The sequence below is a fragment of the Lates calcarifer genome, linkage group LG13 (assembly GCF_001640805.2).
Source record: "Lates calcarifer isolate ASB-BC8 linkage group LG13, TLL_Latcal_v3, whole genome shotgun sequence".
NCBI classification, from domain to species: domain Eukaryota; kingdom Metazoa; phylum Chordata; class Actinopteri; family Centropomidae; genus Lates; species Lates calcarifer.
The window spans coordinates 15,984,396-16,003,948 of record NC_066845.1 but is presented as its reverse complement, the minus strand read 5'-3'; the positions used below and the strand labels follow the sequence as shown (position 1 = coordinate 16,003,948).

The following is a 19,553-nucleotide window of genomic DNA, read 5'->3' as shown; positions in this document are numbered from 1 at the left end:
CAGGTAAGAGTGATCATCAGACACAGACTATCCATCGGCTGGATCCCGAGGGACGTTTTCCTGTGAGCTGAGCCAGGAACGTCACCGCTGGCTTCCTAATCTAGGATACTACTTCATGCATGTCAACATAGCACGTCCACCTGAGCCCACGGAAAAGACAACCAGCATTAACCTCTGTGTCATACAGAAAAATTCCCACTGACCCGAGTACACTGGTTAACAACCCTTCCAGCAACATGACTGCTCTGCACAGAAACAAGGAGAGTGAGAAACAGGCTGTTTTAGCCCATTTGTTTAACCTGAATTTAACAATGCAGGTGAGTTAATGACTTTTCAACTTATAAAAAACAAAAAGAACTACAGGGTCAAAAATAGAAATAGAACTGATTGTTTGAGAGATAAAGCATGGGCAGAAAAAGCAGTAGTGAGGGAGGGGAGAGATGGAGTGGTTGGATTTATACCTGAGACAACACTGAGGCCTGGTGTGCTGGGTCTTGAGCTGACCTCTCTGACCTCTGTGTCATCTGAGGTGCTGCCGACCCCTGAGCAGCTCTCCAGCTCCTGCAGACGCTCCTCCTGCTTCAGGTCTGGGGCCTCTGCAAATGAATCCAAAAGGGAAAAAAAGACATCTGAGACAGGAATGTGGACTTTTCTCACTTGAAGTGTGGATATGGTACCATTTTAAAGAAGCTCATAATCCACTTTACTCGTGGCAGTCTGCTACAGATAATGGTCATTCTCGCACCCCACCCCCTCCTCTGTTACGATTATTGGGAAACCAAGTGCGCACATATGCATGAAATCAAACAAAGCATACATTATCATGTCTTATAACTGCCAAACCAAACCATAAAGCTAGTGCGGCCAATTCTTTGGCTACCCAACGGAGCTGTTGGGTCGAACCCAGAGGCTCCATACTAACAGCAGTACTCATTTGCATGCTCGTTAGTAATAATGTGTTGGTGAAGTGCTCTTCAGAGTGTAGTTTTCTGCTGCCTAGCCATGAAACAAGCGCTCTACTCGAAGCAAGCCTCTGATCGCACTATTACCGAGCAGAACAGGGGCAGCAAACGGAACAAAAAGCAATCAAGACACTCATGCATGTCATTTCTGCACTGCACATATTGAAATGGTGTACTACTTCAATTAACATAAGGCCCAGGCTTTTCAAAGAAACACTTAACGCTGTTAATAAAGCACTCTACTGATTTTCACAAAACACTGGTTTTCAAAAGGGGAAGTTAAACACGTAATCTCTCATTAATAAAAGGTTTCGACTGAATGCCCAGTTTGCAACAACAGACAAAGAAAGTATAATCTATGTTTTTTTTGCACTTACATTTGCACTGACAAAGTAACACGAGTGATGCCGTGAGTGATTACTGTCATAAATGAAATGTACACACGTCTCAAAGAGAATGCAACGTTAAGTCTAGCCAAATAAAAAACTGACAACGTGTAAAGAGACTGAGGACAGCTGCTCTCCTTGTGATTCCCTCCCCACAGCTCCACCACAGGTGCAAACACACCTGGTGGTCCCTCTAAGGAAGCCCTGAGCTGCCTTTTACTGGCACAGGCAGATCTGTCCTGAAAGACAGGCAAGTGCACACAAATATGATGACAGATGTATGCACACATTTTTGGTATGGAATTCAGTGCAACCACACCTGGTGTCCCTACCCCCACTGTATCGAACAAGCATAAATATGCATGCATGCATATACACACATGTGCATGCAAACACACACATTTTGAGACTGTCATGAAGATGAAGTGCAAGAATCAAGACAATAACCGAAGCAAACGAGCAGTCAAAAGGTGTCGACGACAGCAGAATAAACCTGGCTCCCCACCTGAGTCACTGGGCAGGACCTCCACGCTCCAGGCCTCGCTTGTGGTCTCGGAGATGGTGGAGCCATAGGGGTCCAGCAGCACTGAACCCGAGCCAGGAAGACACAGCAGGCTGCCGAGCATGTTCTCCGCAGCTGCCCCTGAGAACAGAGAGACATAGACAAAGGGTTAACCTCCTTCAGCAGCATGAAACAGCTTTTTTTCATCAGACAAGCAAGAAGTCACCTCTGTAGCAGCAAAGTCATCTTGAAAGCACCTTGTAGTTCTTTACCAATCTTCTACAGCATGTGTTTTTAAGGCACTGCTGTTGATTCATATTCCGTAATTAGTTCTAATAAATTATTCAGATTTTAAATATGAGTAATGTGTAAACTTGAGAATGCCTCTACAGGAAGGACGCCTTTGGTAAAAGGTTGAAATTTCTGAGTTACATGCACGTTCATATTTAATACTCTGTCCAATTTGCAGAGCTGAAACTAATGATTATTTTCATTATCAACTAATTTGTCAGTTGATTTTCCATCATCTAATCATTTAGTCTATAAGATGATTTAAAAATTGTAAAGCGGCATCCTCAAAATGTTCGTTTTGTCTGACAAACCCAGATAATCTACTTACAGTGATGGGAAAACAGAGGAAAAATGACAAAATCCTCACATTTACCACATTATTATAATTAATTTTCTCTCAATAAACCAATAATTTATTGAGTAATTGTTTTAACACAATATTGTGCTTAATTATATTCATTTTGTGTATATTTATATCTTATTCAAAATTAACCTGCTCACTTATATACCTTTAGGTTTGACTTTCAAAACAATGCTATGAAAAGGTCTGAGACAAGCAAAAATACTAAATAGTGTCTCTGTCGTGTGGATGGGGTTTCAGAGACAGTGAACTTTGCATACAGAGATGCAGAGAGTTGGAGGTCACATGCATTTCATGCTGGGACCCACAGGCACATATACCACTGTGCAAAAGGTCAGAGGTTAATGGTAATATCTCGCCCTGCCCTGGCCTCCAGGGCCATGACTTTGATCTGTTGATTAAGCCTAGCATTACTCACGACCAAATTACCGCTTCGCCCACCCTCCCACAAAGTCCTCCGCACAGTGTCCCTCTATCTCCATTTGGGAAGTTGAGGCTTAACAAAGCAGAAGAATGCGGAGGAGGGGGAAAAGAGCTAGCAGGTGTGAGTGGGAGTCAGTGGCCAAGGCTCAAGACCAAAAAGTCGACCTGTGGCAGCCGCACCCCCCTGGTACGTCATGCTTCCACTCCATGGCACACACGCGCCATGAGCACGCACGCATGCCAGCACCCAGGCAACAGTGTGTACTGATGTTGGCGGGGGCAGGGCTCTCATTTGCGGTGGGAGAGCTCCGTCCCGCTGTCCGTGTTTACAGTCTTCAAGGTAGGGGCGCAGAGTACTTGTCTTTCAGGTGGATGATTAAATGAGTGGCACAACAAGAAGTGAAACAATTAGAATTTCTGCCTCATTATCATGGTAATCTTATCAGTGGGATAATGAGGTATTAATGGATATTTAATGTGCATCTCATAACCCAATCCCTTGGAGAAAACACATAAGGAAATCGCTGTAAATTCACTTAATGATGGAAAAGTCCCCCAACGCCATATTCCGAAGAATGAAAAATGGTGGATGCAAATGAGAAGGAACCAAGGTCAATAAGACTGCAGGGACTGAGTGAATGTCAGAGAGAGAGGGCTAGAGAGAGACAGAGAGAGTGAAGGAGAGAGAGATGGGCAGGGGGAAGGCTATGAAGAGAAAGACTGAGGCAGAGGAGACAGGGAGATGAGAGTCTAAGTAAAGTGAAGAGTCCTCTATTTGCTGGTTTCACTTTAGATAAACCTGTTTTGTTTTTTTTAAACAACCTGTTTCTTACCATCATACTTTTGGCTTGACATAGTATAGATTCTGAACTTGCCCTCCACAGTCTATTGAAATCTTACGTATTAGACTATGCATATTAAGACTATGTATGTACTTATTAGCTATTGCCACTCTGATAATGCAAACTAATCTAGGGATGTACTTACAGAGACATGCAGAAAATAACTTGTTTTGCCTCCAGAGTCTATTTAAATCAAATGCATCTCCTTCACTAGTGTATTCTATCAATTGGAAGATAATTGCATATTCAGGAAAATCAGCAGCAGTAGAATGAAAACAGACATACAGTAGAAAATTAGTAATTTTTGCTTCATTCGCAAACTTCAGAATTAAAAGATGAATGTTAACAAAAACAAGACAATTTTCATACATTTACTTGGATGCAAAACAAAAACTACTGTATTAAACCTAAAGATAAATAAAATAACTACCAACACTGACCTAAATTATTACGTTCAGCTCAATTAGGTAACAATTTTACTTATGAGCAGTATTAAAAATGCAATTACAAGTATCTTTTTAAATCACAGACAACTATCATGAGAAAATGTACAAGGGCCTTTCATGTGTATGAGAACCTGAGCTGAACTGAAGACCTGCTTTTTGATGCTATTTCACCCACATACCACAAGGTGATGACATTTCCCTACATCTACTTAATCAACAGTCAGAGAAGGTCCCTATGTGCAGCAAATTCATCTCATAAAACGTGCAATGATCACACAGGCTGCCTAAATCAGTTCAATCAGTTCAACCAGTTAACTTAGTGATGTAGGGATTAATTGTCTACAACCACAGGATACAAAGCCATGCCCCCACCTGCTATTTCCTGCAGCCGATCTTCATCCATGTTGGGGTCAAAGTCGCTACCAAGCACGTCTGTGCTCCAGGTTTCGCTGACTGTCTCAGAGATGTCCCGATCATCTGTCAGACCCATCATATCTCTGATCTCAAACTTGCGGAGTTTGTCATCCAGGTTGTCCTGAGTGGTGGCTGAAGGAGAAAGTATGTTAGACTAACCTTGCTTGTGGCTGTGTTGCATCTAAAAAGAAAGATACAATAAGTTTTCCACTCAAAGTTTTAGCAACATGTACACAAACATGTACATACGAACCCTGTTCATGCTCCAGAAGCTGTAAAGCCTCCACCCCGTTGCTGCCTGATGGTCCAGCTCCCAGCTCCGAAACAGACTCTCCCTCCAGGTCCAGAGATGATACGGAGTTAGAACGGTTAGATGGACCTAAGGAATAAAAATGAATGAATAAAAACATAAACAAGACATAAAATCAGTTAGTAATTCAATCAGCTTTTAGGTCGTAATGACCAATTATGACCTTGTGAGCTTTCGAAAATAATACTGGAGTGGAACAGTAAAATGCACTGTTTGTTTATTTGTTTTTGTCCATATATCTGTGTCTGACAAGACAAAAAAGCAGCTGGAGAATGATTCATGATCACAATGACGCACTTTCATTCCAAGTTTTCTCAAAGTACTCCGAAAATATAAAAGCAATTTGTTTTTCTCATGATGTAGCTTTATGTGTCATCAGACTGCAGACTGACCCTCTGAGATGCCTTCCAGGTTGTCACTGCAGAGGGAAAAGCGCAAGGTTTTGTCTGGTTTACCATGCAGCTTGGTATCATCAGCATGGCCATCCCCCTGGGCCCCATCAGCCATCTGCAGATTCAAAACCTAGAGGGTGGTGCATACATAAAAAAAAACATATATCATTTATGTTTGGTTACAAACTTGCTTTACCATGAGTCATTCTTGCTAGAGGCAATACCTCATTCAAAGTCTGTAGGTTACCATTAAATTTGTACCAGCAAATCAGTTTTACATGGGATACAAGGTTTCTTATCAATTCTGTAACACTGTGAGCACACACAAAGTGCTATAAAATGAGTGATACCAACTCTAGGGAAGTCTTACTCCCCTTCAGTGACAGGAAAAAATACGGCATTGAATTTATCACATCATCATCTCTGCTACAAATGAGTACATTAATTCAAGTCACATTACCTCATTCTCTGACATCATCCCAGGGACATTCTGAGGACCTGTTCCTAGTGAAATCACCAGCACCTCCTCTGGCATCAGCTCCTGTAGGGACTCTTGGGAGCTGGCCTCTGCCTCCCCCTCCTGGGCTATGTTGGTACGGCTGCGGCTACGAGCAGCTGCTGGTTGGTGGGTTGGAGGGAATTAGTAGGGAACCACTGTTATTTTCTGATTCTTACATTCAGAGGACACTAAGTAACAACATGTTGTTGGATTTAGGCAACAAATTCAGAAATGTATGTTTCAACCAAACAGTTTTTTGTGAAAATGAACAGCTTTTGCTCAAAGCTTGAAACTAGACAACCAAGACTCTCATCTGGTATCTGTCACACCAATGTACTGCCTGTAACTGTTATTCATAAGTAATGAGGATGACTTAAGTGGCTTATAAACTTCTTGCTATAAAATGAATAACAATCCAAAATGGCTTCATCAGTTTAACAGGCAAAATGTCAAAAGTCACCTTTTGAATTCTTGCCTCTTGTAGCGATACATTGATGTGACATTAAAGATGAGTTTACCTCTCATTTCTAGCTGTAAGACAATAGTTAGTTAACAATAATAAAGGCTGAGCTTCTTTTAGCAAAAAAACAAAGTCTGTCAAATCTGAAAACAGTGTTCGCACTATGCAAAGTTCACTGGTTAAGCTGAAAACAGATACACACACAAAAGCATATAGACTGATTTGCATGTCATCTCTACAAAACAAAAGATGTTATAGCTGCCATATTATGTAAAACTAAAATAATTTAGTAATGCTAGTAGATTAGAATTTAAACACTAATTCTTCACAACCTACATTGTTCTCTGTGCATGTTTAAATACTGTATAACATTCTTCCACAGTGTTTCTGCAATTATGATTGCAGGCCTGACAAAAGCGAAGCACTTTAGCAGCATGTGACATTCATACCACACTATTGACATACTGACATACTTGAACCCTATGTTTCCATGGCTATAGTGTATGGCGTTGACTCTTTAGCTCCACCCTCTGGATATATTTCAAGAAATTTTAACAAAGTATAGATACTGTACAAGTTCCTTGAGGGCCTGGAATTACATGGGAAGCCTGGTAATCACTTCTCCAGTTATTTCAAGTGAAATACATAAGAAAATTCAAGAGATGCAGCCACACTACACTTATTCAGGGAGGTGGTTTTCATGAACAATGTTTCTATCAAAGTGAAAGGGCCACTTAACAGTTTGAATATGTAAAGGGTGCTGGTCATACTGCACTTCAATAACAACACATTATCACTGTCGACCATTTTGAGGAGATCCTGAAAATACTGAATGTCCTTCAATCCATTCATTAACATGAAGGGCTAATATGATCGAAATCCTATTGTCAAAATAATAAAAGAGTGAATGCCAAATGGGCTATGAAAAACAACTACACCATCACAACCACTGTCACTCTATTCACTGTATGAAGTAATTGCACTAGTGTCTCCTTTATCTTTACAACTCAGGCACAGACCAGAAGGAGGAAAGGTGGAAGATAAATTTTTTCCCCACTCTACCTGGTAACGAATAGCCAAAATCCGCTGAATGAGGAAGCAAAAAGGGGAAAACTTAGAAAACACAATGAGTGGAAAAACATCTTAGCTCTAATAATGAGCGAAAGCACTGGGCAAGGCAAAGCAAGCATGGTGAGAGCACATGGACAAGAACGGTGCTAGGTTAACAGTGGCGAGGCAGGGTGGTTACTGTGCAGCTAAATGAGTGTTAACTGGGTGAAACAACAGATACATGGCCTAAGTTCACTCCAGATCTAACACGACTGACAGGCTACCCACCAAAAGGGGTTACTAATGGAATGTGAGCAGACAGAGTGGTGGTTGTGGGATCCCAGGATGTTATAGCAGCTAAGTGTTGTCCTGGTCATTCATTGGCAGCACAGGGGGAAAGAAGAGGAACAAGGTAGGGAATTGGAGAAAGAATACAGAGCAAATCTCAGAATTCAAAGTATTTCAAGTGTCAAGTCAAGATTGTGTATACAAATGTCATATTTCAGAGAAGCAAGCACGAGTGGTTCATTTCTAATTAAGGGGATGTTGCTATAGCACCATTTGTCTTGAAAATGCTAATGAAGGTAGTCTATGCATCTTTTCCATCCATTCCAATTAAAATGAGTTCATTTATATTTGGTAATTTAATTGGTTGTCATTTCTGTAATTGAGCCTCAATCCAGGCCATGCTAATTATCTTTATAACAAGCTGAGAAGAAGCTCATTAGCTTCCTATAACACACAGGCCTTTCACTAGCCATCACCACTCAGCTCTTCTTGTTTATTTTACTTCTCATTAGACAAAATATTACACTCCTATCTTCTACTTCTTGTTCCAAATTGTGACATTCCTATAAAGCAAAATATTCTTCAGATCCTCACATTGTGGAAATTATAAGAGGTTGCATTACATTGAGCACATTAATACATCTATCATGTATTCTAAAATCAGCGTGGCAGGCAGGTGGAGGTAGGTACCTATGGGGAGCCTGTTCTTCTTGTTGGCAGGAGTGGTAGCCGGTGAAAGCTGAGGGGTGTTGGAGGGAGTGAGCTCCAGACTGTTACTCTTCACAGTCCGAGACTGGGGCACATTGGCCAGCAGGTTCTCCAGAGCCATGTGCTCCTCCTCCCGGAGATGGTCCCCTGCAGTCACACTCCGTACAAAGTCCACCTACGCAGGAAGTGGAAGATGTTATTCTTAAGACCATAACAGTAAATCAATCTGTGGAAGTCAGCAGTTTCTGAGGAAGGCTGTGAGGTAACGAGTTAATGCTTGCCAAGTTCTTGTTCTACGTTGAGTTTTAACTGTTGCCTGGTTCAACAGGATTACACATGGCTTAATTTGAGTTCAGTGCCAAAATATTTTTGTAGTGAGTGGAAATGTCACAAACAGCTTTCGTACAAAATAAAGCAAAAGTCACTTTAACTGCTTTATGTCCTTTCATATTGTCTATATACTGTATGCTGAGGTCACACTAAGGTAATGAGGTAGTTGATGCATACATCTCCTCCCTCCTGCCACATTTCTGCTGTGATAGCAACTGATTCATCAGCAGTTCTGACAGGGACTATCTGGTCTTTTTTCATCTCTGCAGGCTACCTTGAAAAGTCACTTACAACAACAGTGTTTGTCACATGTCTACTAAAGCTTTCACACATTGCTACTGGCATTCAAACAAAAATGACTGACTTGCGTAGCTCCTTTTAAAATGTGATCATTATTGAGGTGCTAGTACTCTGATTGGTGTAAAGTGACAATACTGTAGGTTAAGGTCTAAATAATGATGACATGTTTGTCAAACAGAAAAGTTGCTATGCAATTGGTCACAAGGAAACCATAAACAACACTGAGTGGAGGGCGTATTCTGTGACAAGATATTTGATCAACAAACTATTAACAATGGAACTGAAACAACACCCTTAGTCTCAACAAAAAAAACATTCTGAGCTTTAGCGAAAGGAAGTTTAATGAGCAGCTTTGTATTGTTAGAAATTTCTCTTATTTTGTTCAACCACTGTACATGAACTCTATTTTTTAAAGTATTTTGAGTGGTTTCAAGAAAATATGCAAATGTATGTGGCATGGTGCTCTAAAATCTCATCACGTGACCTGGTCTGTAGGGAGTGCCTATGACGCAGCTTGGCAGTTTTAGCTCGCATTGTTCTCATGTTACATAAGAATTCAAATACTAATGTTACATTTGAATATACGGTAGATAGCAAAAGAGCTTACCAGTGCCAGCAGCTGATTATGCGTAATATAGACCACAGTCCTGCTGAGGCCCTCTAGAAGGTTCATTGAGGACATGGGTGGGGTCTCCACTGCTCTTCCTCCGATTACTACATCCAGAAAGGCAGCAACACAACTCTGGAAACAGAGACCCACAAAGTTAATGTAGTACACAGAAAAATATGAGTAAATTAAACTGGAATTATAAAGAAACGTTACACTGGTTACACACACCTTATCAAATTTGGACAAACTGCTTTTCCGTCTTGGGTCTGCATCATCATCAGCCATTGCCAACTGCTGCAAAAGCTGCCCCACCTGCATAAACAAAAAATGATGCAGTCTACAGTAGAATGACACCCACATGTCACCCCAAAGAAGAGAAAAATTGCTACGCCACTTACCTGCATTAGATTGAAGCGGGCCACTTCATTGATGGGGGCGTCTGAGATGATACCATACTGCTCCGGGTTGACTATGGCTGGACAGATGAAGCAGGTCAGCAGCAGGTCTGTACACATGGTGCGTACCTCACCTACCTCAAGACGCTCCACACATGACAACGTCTTGTACATCTGGGACACGATCCAGCGCAGGCTGTGGGGAAAGCAGTAGGTGTTCTGCTTCAAGTAACCGATAAATTTGTTGACCAGAGCTACCAGCTTAGCTTCATTGGCTTCCACAGCTGCCTGCACCCTTTGTTTGTAGCCCTCAGAGCCCTTCTCTCCAAAGCGTTCCTGCTGAGCCGGAGTGAGGCGCTCTGTGACCTTGGCTGGGTCCGTCTCCAGGTGGTCTTCATCTTCCACCAACAGCTGCATAATGGGTTCATGGAGGGTGGCAGTGAGGAAGAGCTTGGCTGAGTACAGGCCCTCAGAGAAGAGCTTGAAAAGGATGCTGAAGGCACAGGTTCCCCGTCGCAGCAGACGACGAGGGTTGTCACTCTCCTTCAGCTCAAACTCTATCAGGTACCGCAACACCTGAGAATTGCCAAGAAATAAGGACACACCAGTCAAAAAACATTTCATCTTGCTGAGAGGGTATTCAACTGTTCCTTAAATGCATGATGCTAGAGATGGGTAGGGCCCCTGACCTGTAGTAAATAGCTCTCATCCTCCTGCATGATACAGTTGCCATAGAGTGAGGTGAAGACTGTATGGATGACCCCCTGGGTGTGCTCCTGGTTCAGCCTCTCTCCTGCCACCAAGCAGGAAGCTACCAGTCTGGGATTCTCCCTCAACCGGGCCAAAAACTCACCATAGATTGTCTCCTGGAAGCCCAGAGTCTTGTAGCCATCAATAAACTGTGTGTCTTCCAGCATTTTGGCATGTTGGCAGCATTCAGCTGGAGAGGCCTCCGCGCTGCAGACAACAGTTGTTTAATTAGTAATACTGTGCGTATCATATAAATTTCACTGCTTTCGTTTTACAGTTCCCTCTCAACTACAACGGCAGTAGCTCTCAAAGAATATTTCTTTACATCCAACATATATCCACCTTTACACAAGCAAATACATGCATTAGATCACAAGCTCAATGATTAAAAGTCTGCTCTGGCTCTATAGTCACCTTTTTAGGACAACTGATCTGAGCTGTAGTGACTTGAACTTGTATTTGTGTTCTCAGGTTGCTTTCTTAGCATTTGTACTAGTGCGATAGAATTTATATTTGGCAAATGTTCAAGATGGCATCAAATTTCTGTGTTTTTGCATTTGAACCTGTACTAAAAAACTCATGCTGTACATTGCTGAGTCACTGACACAAAACTGCTTTCCATTGGCTTAAATGCTGCATATCACTGGCATGTAGCAGCAAATGATAACTTCCATAATACCCCCTAAAAATTAGCGTAATTTTTACATCTCTGATTGGATACAGGTTAAACAAAAAAGAAAGAGAGACAAGCAAGCCATTTTTCCCAGTTTCCAGTCTGTACTTCCTTTTACTCTTCTTTTTCGAGGCCAGAGTGAATCATGATCATAGGTCTGACCTGGTGAGAATGAGACGATCAAGGTTGATCCTCTGCTGCTTAGCGATCCATGCAGCCCGGTACAGCCTCTCGGCTGTCTTCAGCACATCACTGTTGAGCCTCTGGATTAGCTGCTTCTCCGATGCCACATACAGCCTCTCCTGCTTCAGGTGGTGGGCCAGAGTGTGAATGTCTGGCTTCACCATCTTCACCAGTTCACACAGGCAGAGAGGCAAATGACTGGAGCACAAAGGGGACAAGGTGGAATGGAAACACGTAAATGAGGTTAACGTGTGGAACAGAAACTTAACAAAAGCTCAGCTGACCTTTCATCAAAGGTTATACCTAAATTGCATTAGCAAGTTAAAAATTTAAGTTTCTTAAGTCAGCTCCACTCCACAATATAAAAGTCAATTTACTTATTTAACCCTCCCGTTGCCCTCTGTATTGCCCTTCGTATTCTGTATACTTTCTTCTCATTATTATTATTCAAAAATAAAAGATAACCGCTTCAGAATCACGAATGTCATGCACAACAACAAATCCTACTACACATACACACACACACACAAAGGCACATTGTCAGCCACTGGGTCACTTTGACCCAGAGGACAATGCAAGGGTTAAGCTTCAATACACTGAACTGCAAGGATATTTTTGGCAGGCACCACAGATCAGAGTGGAAAAACTGCATTTTTCTGGTTTGTTTTTCAGCACGTTTCTGCCATGAAACTTGTAACAGTGCTGTGGGACTGTCGATCATGTGTACCTGTTACCGAGGAAAGTTAACATTCTGAACTTATGGTTGACTTTTATACACCTTACCTCACTATCATTTTTTCCAAATAGTATCAGTATTTGTTATTTGAGTTACACTGTATTTAAGAGTAAATGTACTCAAAGGAAAAACAAGAAATGGTTCCCTTTTCTGTAAAGGTCTGGCTGAGCACTAGCTCACACATGATGCTCACGTCATGCATGGGAAGTGATCGTTTGCATTCAACGTGTTGCACACACTGGCCTAACAACAGTTGCAAAAGCACACTTTTTCACAAGCTTCAGAAGACGCTACACAGCAGAATATGCTAATGACTCTTCCCTTTCCAGATACACACTGCCAAGACACACAATCCAAGCTGAGTGCATGAAATTTGAATGATTTCTTCGTGAATCCTTTGCACAAAAGATTCTTTGTAGCTGGTAGCTAACATAGCAAACACAGATTTAACTGTAGAGTTAGCGCTCTGGGAGGAGAATGAGACTAGACTGGAGAAAACTGCCTCAGAGTGGGAATGACTGCAAGGCTGTGTCATTGCTCGCAAGCTAACAGACAACCACAGCGTTGGAGTTGATATGCCTGACAAATCAAATTGGTTATGCAGATTTACACACATAATGATAGGCTCTAAGTTGAAATCCCTTTGGCGAACTAAGAATAAACAGTGATTGCTGATCTACATATACTGTGATAGATTGTCATAATTTTTGTTAAAAAAAAAAAAAGGTTCAAGTTTAAAGATCCATTCTAGTGAAATATCAATCTAATAAACATTCAGCGTGTTATTTTGTAGTTTGAGGAGAAAATACATATTTATAGTGTTTTCAAGAAATTCCTCATGAGGCACAGCTGTTCTTTGTCACACGAGAAACATGAAAAATAGCAAACATTTGCTAATAACAAATTATTTTACATTATTTTACATTATTATAAACAGATTTGTTTTACTTTGTTTATTTGGTATGGCACTTGACTCACATTAAAAAAAAATCATGGTAACATTTACTTTAAATAACTATTTAACATTTAAACATTTAATAAATGCTTATAACCACATCGTTGTGGGCAGATACAAGTGTTAAGTTATGCATTTGTTAATGTATAACTCCTCCTGTGGGAGAAGTGGAGGCTGCTTTGTAAACAGATATGACAATGAAATGAAGCACAACTGTAATAATATAAAATGTGTCTTCATAGGAGAGGGTATAATTGTACTCATGTACTGTACATTAAATGACACATGGCATGTCCTTTTAACTGCATACAACTACATTACAGTCTGTTTAAAAGTTTATATTGTGTATATAAATGCTAAATATGGGGACTTAAAATAAAGTGATAGCAAAATAACTAGAAGCTGTGGCCCCGTCTGAGAATTTATAAAGCTGCTTTAATGATGATGAGCATATGCACTGAGTGGTGATGACTTGAGTTGGGTTTCAACTAGGGCTGCAACAAATTTTTCACTAGCGAATAAGCTACATTATTTTCTTGAAATACCAACTGACTGTTTAGTCTATAAAATGTCAAGAATTAGTCAAAAATGTCCCACTAGTTTCCCAGAGCCCAGGGTTAAGTCTTCACATTGCTTTCTGATCTGACCAGGCCAAAACCCAAAAATAATGCGTTTACTACAACAGAAGGCTAAGAAAACCGACAAATATTCATATTTTACAGGTTGGAAACTGAAAATATGGCCTTTTTTGTCCAAAAATGACTGAAACAATTAATCATCAATTATCAAACTCAAACTAATTGTTTCAGCTGCATATGCCAATAATTACAAATAATCTAACCTTCAAAATATTCTAGCATTGAGACTTTCATTTAAAGATGTTGCTGATCTACTTTCTGGACCTGTCTAGAGTAATAGATCTGGATATTTAAAAGTAAGTAAGAGGTCATATTTTCAGTGGTTCTTTTGTTTCCATTTTACATCTGAATGAACTGACAGGTAACTGGCTGACACTCATGCCACACTTGATTATAAGCACTCATGTTCTTGAGTAAGCACATTCCTTGCATTCTTGGAAAGGAAGTGAAAAAGCAACTAGGCTATTAAGTGGCTAGCAGAGAGGTTAACTGCCATTTGCCACGGCCTCCTGTGCCCGTCAGCTCCAATACAAGCCACTACACAGAGCTACCTGGTGAGTCACTCATGGAGAGCACTGAGGAACTCTAAAGCAGAAGAGAAACCACACTACAGACAATGTGAAGTGAGGCACAATCTTCAGACTTCTGAGCTGTGTGAAAATGATTGTAGTTGTGGCAGAACAGCCACTGAAAATGGTTAAAATGAGTGACAAGACGACCAATTCTTTGACCACAGCATCTGTGTAAGCACCATTATTTTAACAGCAAAGCAGCATAAGAGACAAGAGACGGGGCAAAGTAAAAAACAGGATTTTTAAATGACAGGGTACATCCCACTTGAGTTATCTAATGAAAAAGTTTAAAAGTTCAAAATTATTTTTACATGGCGAGCACAACACAACACTACTTTATAAAAGAAATATAGGTAAACATCACAGCACCAGAGTAAAGGTGTTTGGAACACAGCCCACACCTCCCACTACATGATCTCTCTCTCTCACACACACACCCCAACCAATGGAACAAAGTGCTTTTTATAGATGTTCAAAGGATTTCACTTTCTACAAAAGGTATTCATGGTTTTGAGCCAACATCCTCTTCACACTTCCCTTCTAGATCATTTCTTACACTGCTCAGTGAGCAAACACTGCACTCTACATACATGAGGTTTATCAGTGACCTTTTCCACTACTAGGGCTAGGTGCTAAACCTTAAAACGTATTAGAAGAATGACTGTAAAATTTTTGTAAAATCACTTATCGAAACCTGTCAAGAAATGAAAGCTGGCATTGAGCATTTAGTTGGTCCAAAAAAAGCAACCTCCTGACCACAAGCCCACCTCTTTAGCTTTAAGGCCACCATTGCCCCAAAGGAATGCTTGACCAGAATGTCCACTGTCTGTGACACCAGATGCTGTAGTGGTGGCAAAAAAGAGATAAACACAATACACAAACACACACACACATAAATTGTGTCCCAATTCAAGGACAGAATCTTCCTAAATCCATGTTTCCAAGCCCAATACATCATGAGGGGCAGACAAGACCTGTCCCATTTCAAAGGCTCCTCCACTTTGTGCCAATAAAACAGTGTTTAAGCTATAGGTCCTAACAATCATTATTGCCATCAACATGGATATCTACTTAACCATTGGGGTGTTATATGGATAAACAGTATTTACCATTCAGATGGAATACATGGAAAGTATTAACATTTAACCTCACCATGTGATGGGTAAACATCATGTGCTGAGGTTAAATGTTACAACTTGTACTTTAAACACAGGTATCATGGAACTTAACCCAGTTTCACACAGGTACTGACACTTTATCTGTTGTCTTGAGGGCAACTTCCTGGTGGAAAATTTGAGAGAGGTTTTTGACACTGAGAGCACAACAGTTTTGGTGTCCATCAGCATAGGCCATCTTATCTGGGGAGAGGGCGCAAGTTGAGCTTAGCCCCCAGGCCCCCCGAAAAACCCAACCCACAAAGGTGGGTCTAACCATGTCTTGTGGCTCATGCTCATGATTCCCATCCAAACTGTTGAGTCCGCTGGCTTTAAGGAAATTGTGACAACACCGGATTAACAGTGTGGAATACCGAGCCACAAACACTGTACCCATAATAAAATCTTCAAGTTGAATAAGAGCAGTTATTATAAAGTAAAGCAAAGACATGTGTAGCTACAGACACCACCAGCTCTATATAGCTCTATTCAACATACTCTTAACCAGTTGCAGATTCTCAGAAACTGTAAAGAGTTTAACAATAAATCAGGGCAGGAGCTAATGAAGCAGTGACTTTAACTCAGAGAAACCAAGCATCAGCTGAAAACAACTAGAGGAAAGGACACAGATGGAGTTATTGCCATTTATGAAGAATAATAATGTTGTCATCTGCATCGCCCTGTTGTCAGTTATTTATAAAACTTTCAGTATCGGGCATCCTGACAAGAAAACATGAATCTAAGACTAAGTAATGAATGATGTCACACTTGAAATCATTCCACTGCCAAACCATAAGGTAGACCTCATTTCCAGTCAACACAGTCAGTACTACAGAGGAATAAAGTCCAGCTGACTGAGCCTGAATCTCAGCTGATACACACTTAATCATCAAAAGACTACCAAAAAAAAAACAAGTGACTGAAACTGACTACTGGAGCTATAACGTAAAAGGATGATGATTTCATGTAAATGTAATGTGTCAGCATTCGGCTACACACTAGGGGGGAAATGTTATTCCTTTTGTGGTGCACAGATGAGAGCAAAGTGGGAGGTAATGACTGTAAAATTTGGTTTGTAATTAGTTCTTATTTTCATTGTTGATCATTTAGGTTCAAGGCATCTTTGAGTCTTTTACTAACTTATTTGACAAAATGTAAAAAAAAAAAAAAAAAAAAATACAAAAGAACTCGATCTATGGTGACATTAAAGAAAGAAAGCAGCAAAGCCTTACTTCAGAAATAGTAAGACAAAACGCAGAGATAATTACTTCTATGCTACAAAGAGTTAACAGTAGTATCCAGTGTTTAAACATTTATAATGTTCAATGACATTGTAATATTATATCTCATGGCCTTACAAACACTTGGTCTGAATGCTTGTGTTATTAGGCTAAAACTTCAGACATTCCTTTCACCGGCTCAATGGGTGGGGTGGGGATACATTTAACACAAAAAGCTGAAACAGTTTAATGGACTGCTAACGCTAAGTTGCGGATTTATAGTGCCCTTGGTTTAAGAGTGTGGTAGCCACCCGAGATTTAGCTAGCAAACAAACCAAGATGAGAGAGGTTAAGTTAATGTCTGTTACCGTTTGGTTGCTAGATAGAGATGGCTTGAATGAGCTATATATCATACCAAATTAAACATGTTAACTGACGCTGGAGTAAGCTAAAGGATACGAAGGGAACTGACACAAGACATCCAGCTGTTCCATTAGTACCAGTTAATAAAGACTTCTGTTTGCACTGATTTGAGCCCAGACAGCAAACTGGTGAACTAGGCTAACCCAGCGGTAGCGTGCTAACCTTAACCAAGTTACACTCGGCTAAAGGTGCTAGTCAAGCAGGGTAAGCTAATGATAAGCTAGTCAGCTATGTTAGCCTAGCTTTAGGGTTGCAAGCTCCTGAGTGGCCAAATCTGGTCGAGAGAACACGTTAACATAAATTCGGCAACTTACCTGATGTAATTAGCGCGCACTGGTAGTTCACAGTCTCTCTAAACACAGCTGATCAAAAGATTTCTCGAGTCAAAGGAATTGTTTGTTGGCGGTTAGCCGTCTCACACTGGCTACTGCAGGAGCGAACAGTGCTGTCATTTGCTGTCATCACGAGGAGACTTGCGCAACCCGCATGCGCGACGGTTAGTTAAAGGAAGATTTCACAGTAATATAGAAAACATAGAAAACCTAAGTTAGTTGTCTATAACATTATGTAATTTCTGTGATTTCCATGAGAGTTTGTTGCAATGTCCAACAAATCCTACAACTATTTTAAATGGAAAACCGCACACTGTAATCCAGTCCTTTGTGATTTTGTGTTCACACATTGCAAGTCATATCTTACTGGATAATGCATTCATTATCACATATATTAAATATATCTATTGATCTAATCCTTGGGGGCATAGAGCAAATATGGAGTGAACCTAGGTTGAATGATTATGATTTGCAAAGGGAAAATAAACAAGAGTTTGCTGATGTTATCATGCTGAACTTTATTTCACTAAATTTCTACTTGGATCCTTTTTTCATCATGTGCTTCCTATATCATTGTTAACAATTGATTTTTTTTTTTTTTTTTTTTTAAGTTGGGTGGGGGGGGAGGAAACTTACTTTTGTTTTCTGAAGGGGGCAAAAGTTTGAGAACCTCTGATCTAAAAAGTTCAGGCTTATGCTAACTTTTGTCTCTGTATTTAAACATTGTATTGTATATTGTACACATTAGTTGAAATAACGAATATTCATCTTGGTGGTTATGAAACAGTATGAACTGGCAAATATCCTGGCCAAATTGTGCCCCTTTGTATGCCCTCTCGCAAAGATTTCGCTTCTGAAATCAAGGAGAGCAGGAACTATATCCCATGGTGAAATACTGAAAAGAACAATCTCTCTGGATTTTACATCTGATGGAAATGTTAAATGTTATTTGTTATAATGCCGTATGATTTGTGAATTCCCGTTGTTTTGTTTTGTCTTGTTTTTTGTCTTTGTGTGTGTGTGTGTGTGTGTGTGTGTGTGTGTGTGTGTGTGTGTCTATATAGGCAAATCATAATTATTGTACTGCCCCCAGCTTTTTGTTTTTGTATTTTGCAATTGTATAGTGTTGGGTCATCAAAATATATTTTCAAATATTCTTTAAGAATACTGTTGGCTTGACCTGATTTCACAATATGGCCACATACTGAAACCCTACTTCATTTATCTGCTGCAGTGTGCCAAAATTAGATCATAACAGGAAAATATTCAAACATTTCAAAGTTTCCACAAATGCATGAATATTACTAATACCAGTGAATGCAACTGTCAAAAATCATGATACATTTATACAGGTGATGAAAAGACACAGGCTTGTCCATAATTTACTACATTAGAACAAATTTTCTGACTGGGGAGCACTTCATTAGTATCAAGATTTATCATATTTTTGTAGTCATTCACAGTCAACACTAAAGGCTACTAAAGGGGTGACCTGATGGCTGAATGGTTGGGGCGCATACCATATTGGGCGCATGCCCCGAGCAGCTGGAACAAAAAGCCATCAGCTTTTTAATTTTGATATTTAAATTTTTTCAATAATTTCAATTTCATTTCAATAATGACAGTAGGATACGGATAGAAGGGATATCATATATTGCATGACTGAACTTTTCTTTTTCTTTTCTTTTTTTCGTATTATGTGGCAGTAATACATGTATTATTCCACTAGGTGGTGGTCTAATAACATAGAAGAATACTAAGAAGAAACACTAAATCCTTGTGTGAGCAACACAGTATTATCATTAATCACAAATGTTATAGCACATTCATAGCATAAAAAGGATGAAGAAATCTCCGCATATAAGCCAAATTTGAAATTCAAAACAGTGTCTCATCTGAAAGGAGAATGCAACAAAATTTGGAGGAATGAGGTTTGGAGCACACAGTT

The 19,553-nt window shown here is 40.2% G+C and overlaps 1 protein-coding gene across 4 annotated transcripts in view; it reads right to left on the bottom strand.

The window, feature by feature from the left end:
- Positions 1–17,744, bottom strand: part of gapvd1 (GTPase activating protein and VPS9 domains 1) — a 28,220-nt gene extending 10,476 nt beyond the window's left edge. Inside the window, exons 1-14 of one of the 4 annotated variants that reach the window (XM_018669211.1) lie at positions 17,588–17,744; positions 11,555–11,773; positions 10,659–10,926; positions 9,973–10,545; positions 9,803–9,886; positions 9,572–9,706; positions 8,317–8,509; positions 7,627–7,707; positions 5,790–5,947; positions 5,330–5,459; positions 4,881–5,006; positions 4,586–4,759; positions 1,854–1,991; positions 462–596 (exon numbers count right to left, since the gene is read on the bottom strand). In XM_018669211.1, the coding sequence (XP_018524727.1) occupies positions 462–596; positions 1,854–1,991; positions 4,586–4,759; positions 4,881–5,006; positions 5,330–5,459; positions 5,790–5,947; positions 7,627–7,707; positions 8,317–8,509; positions 9,572–9,706; positions 9,803–9,886; positions 9,973–10,545; positions 10,659–10,926; positions 11,555–11,739 (2,380 nt within the window). In that variant the 5' untranslated portion in view covers positions 11,740–11,773; positions 17,588–17,744. The remainder of the gene's footprint in view (positions 1–461; positions 597–1,853; positions 1,992–4,585; positions 4,760–4,880; positions 5,007–5,329; positions 5,460–5,789; positions 5,948–7,626; positions 7,708–8,316; positions 8,510–9,571; positions 9,707–9,802; positions 9,887–9,972; positions 10,546–10,658; positions 10,927–11,554; positions 11,774–17,587) is intronic. The other 3 variants (XM_018669212.1, XM_018669213.1, XM_018669214.1) reach the window with 3 other exon arrangements.
- Positions 17,745–19,553: the final 1,809 nt, after the last annotated feature.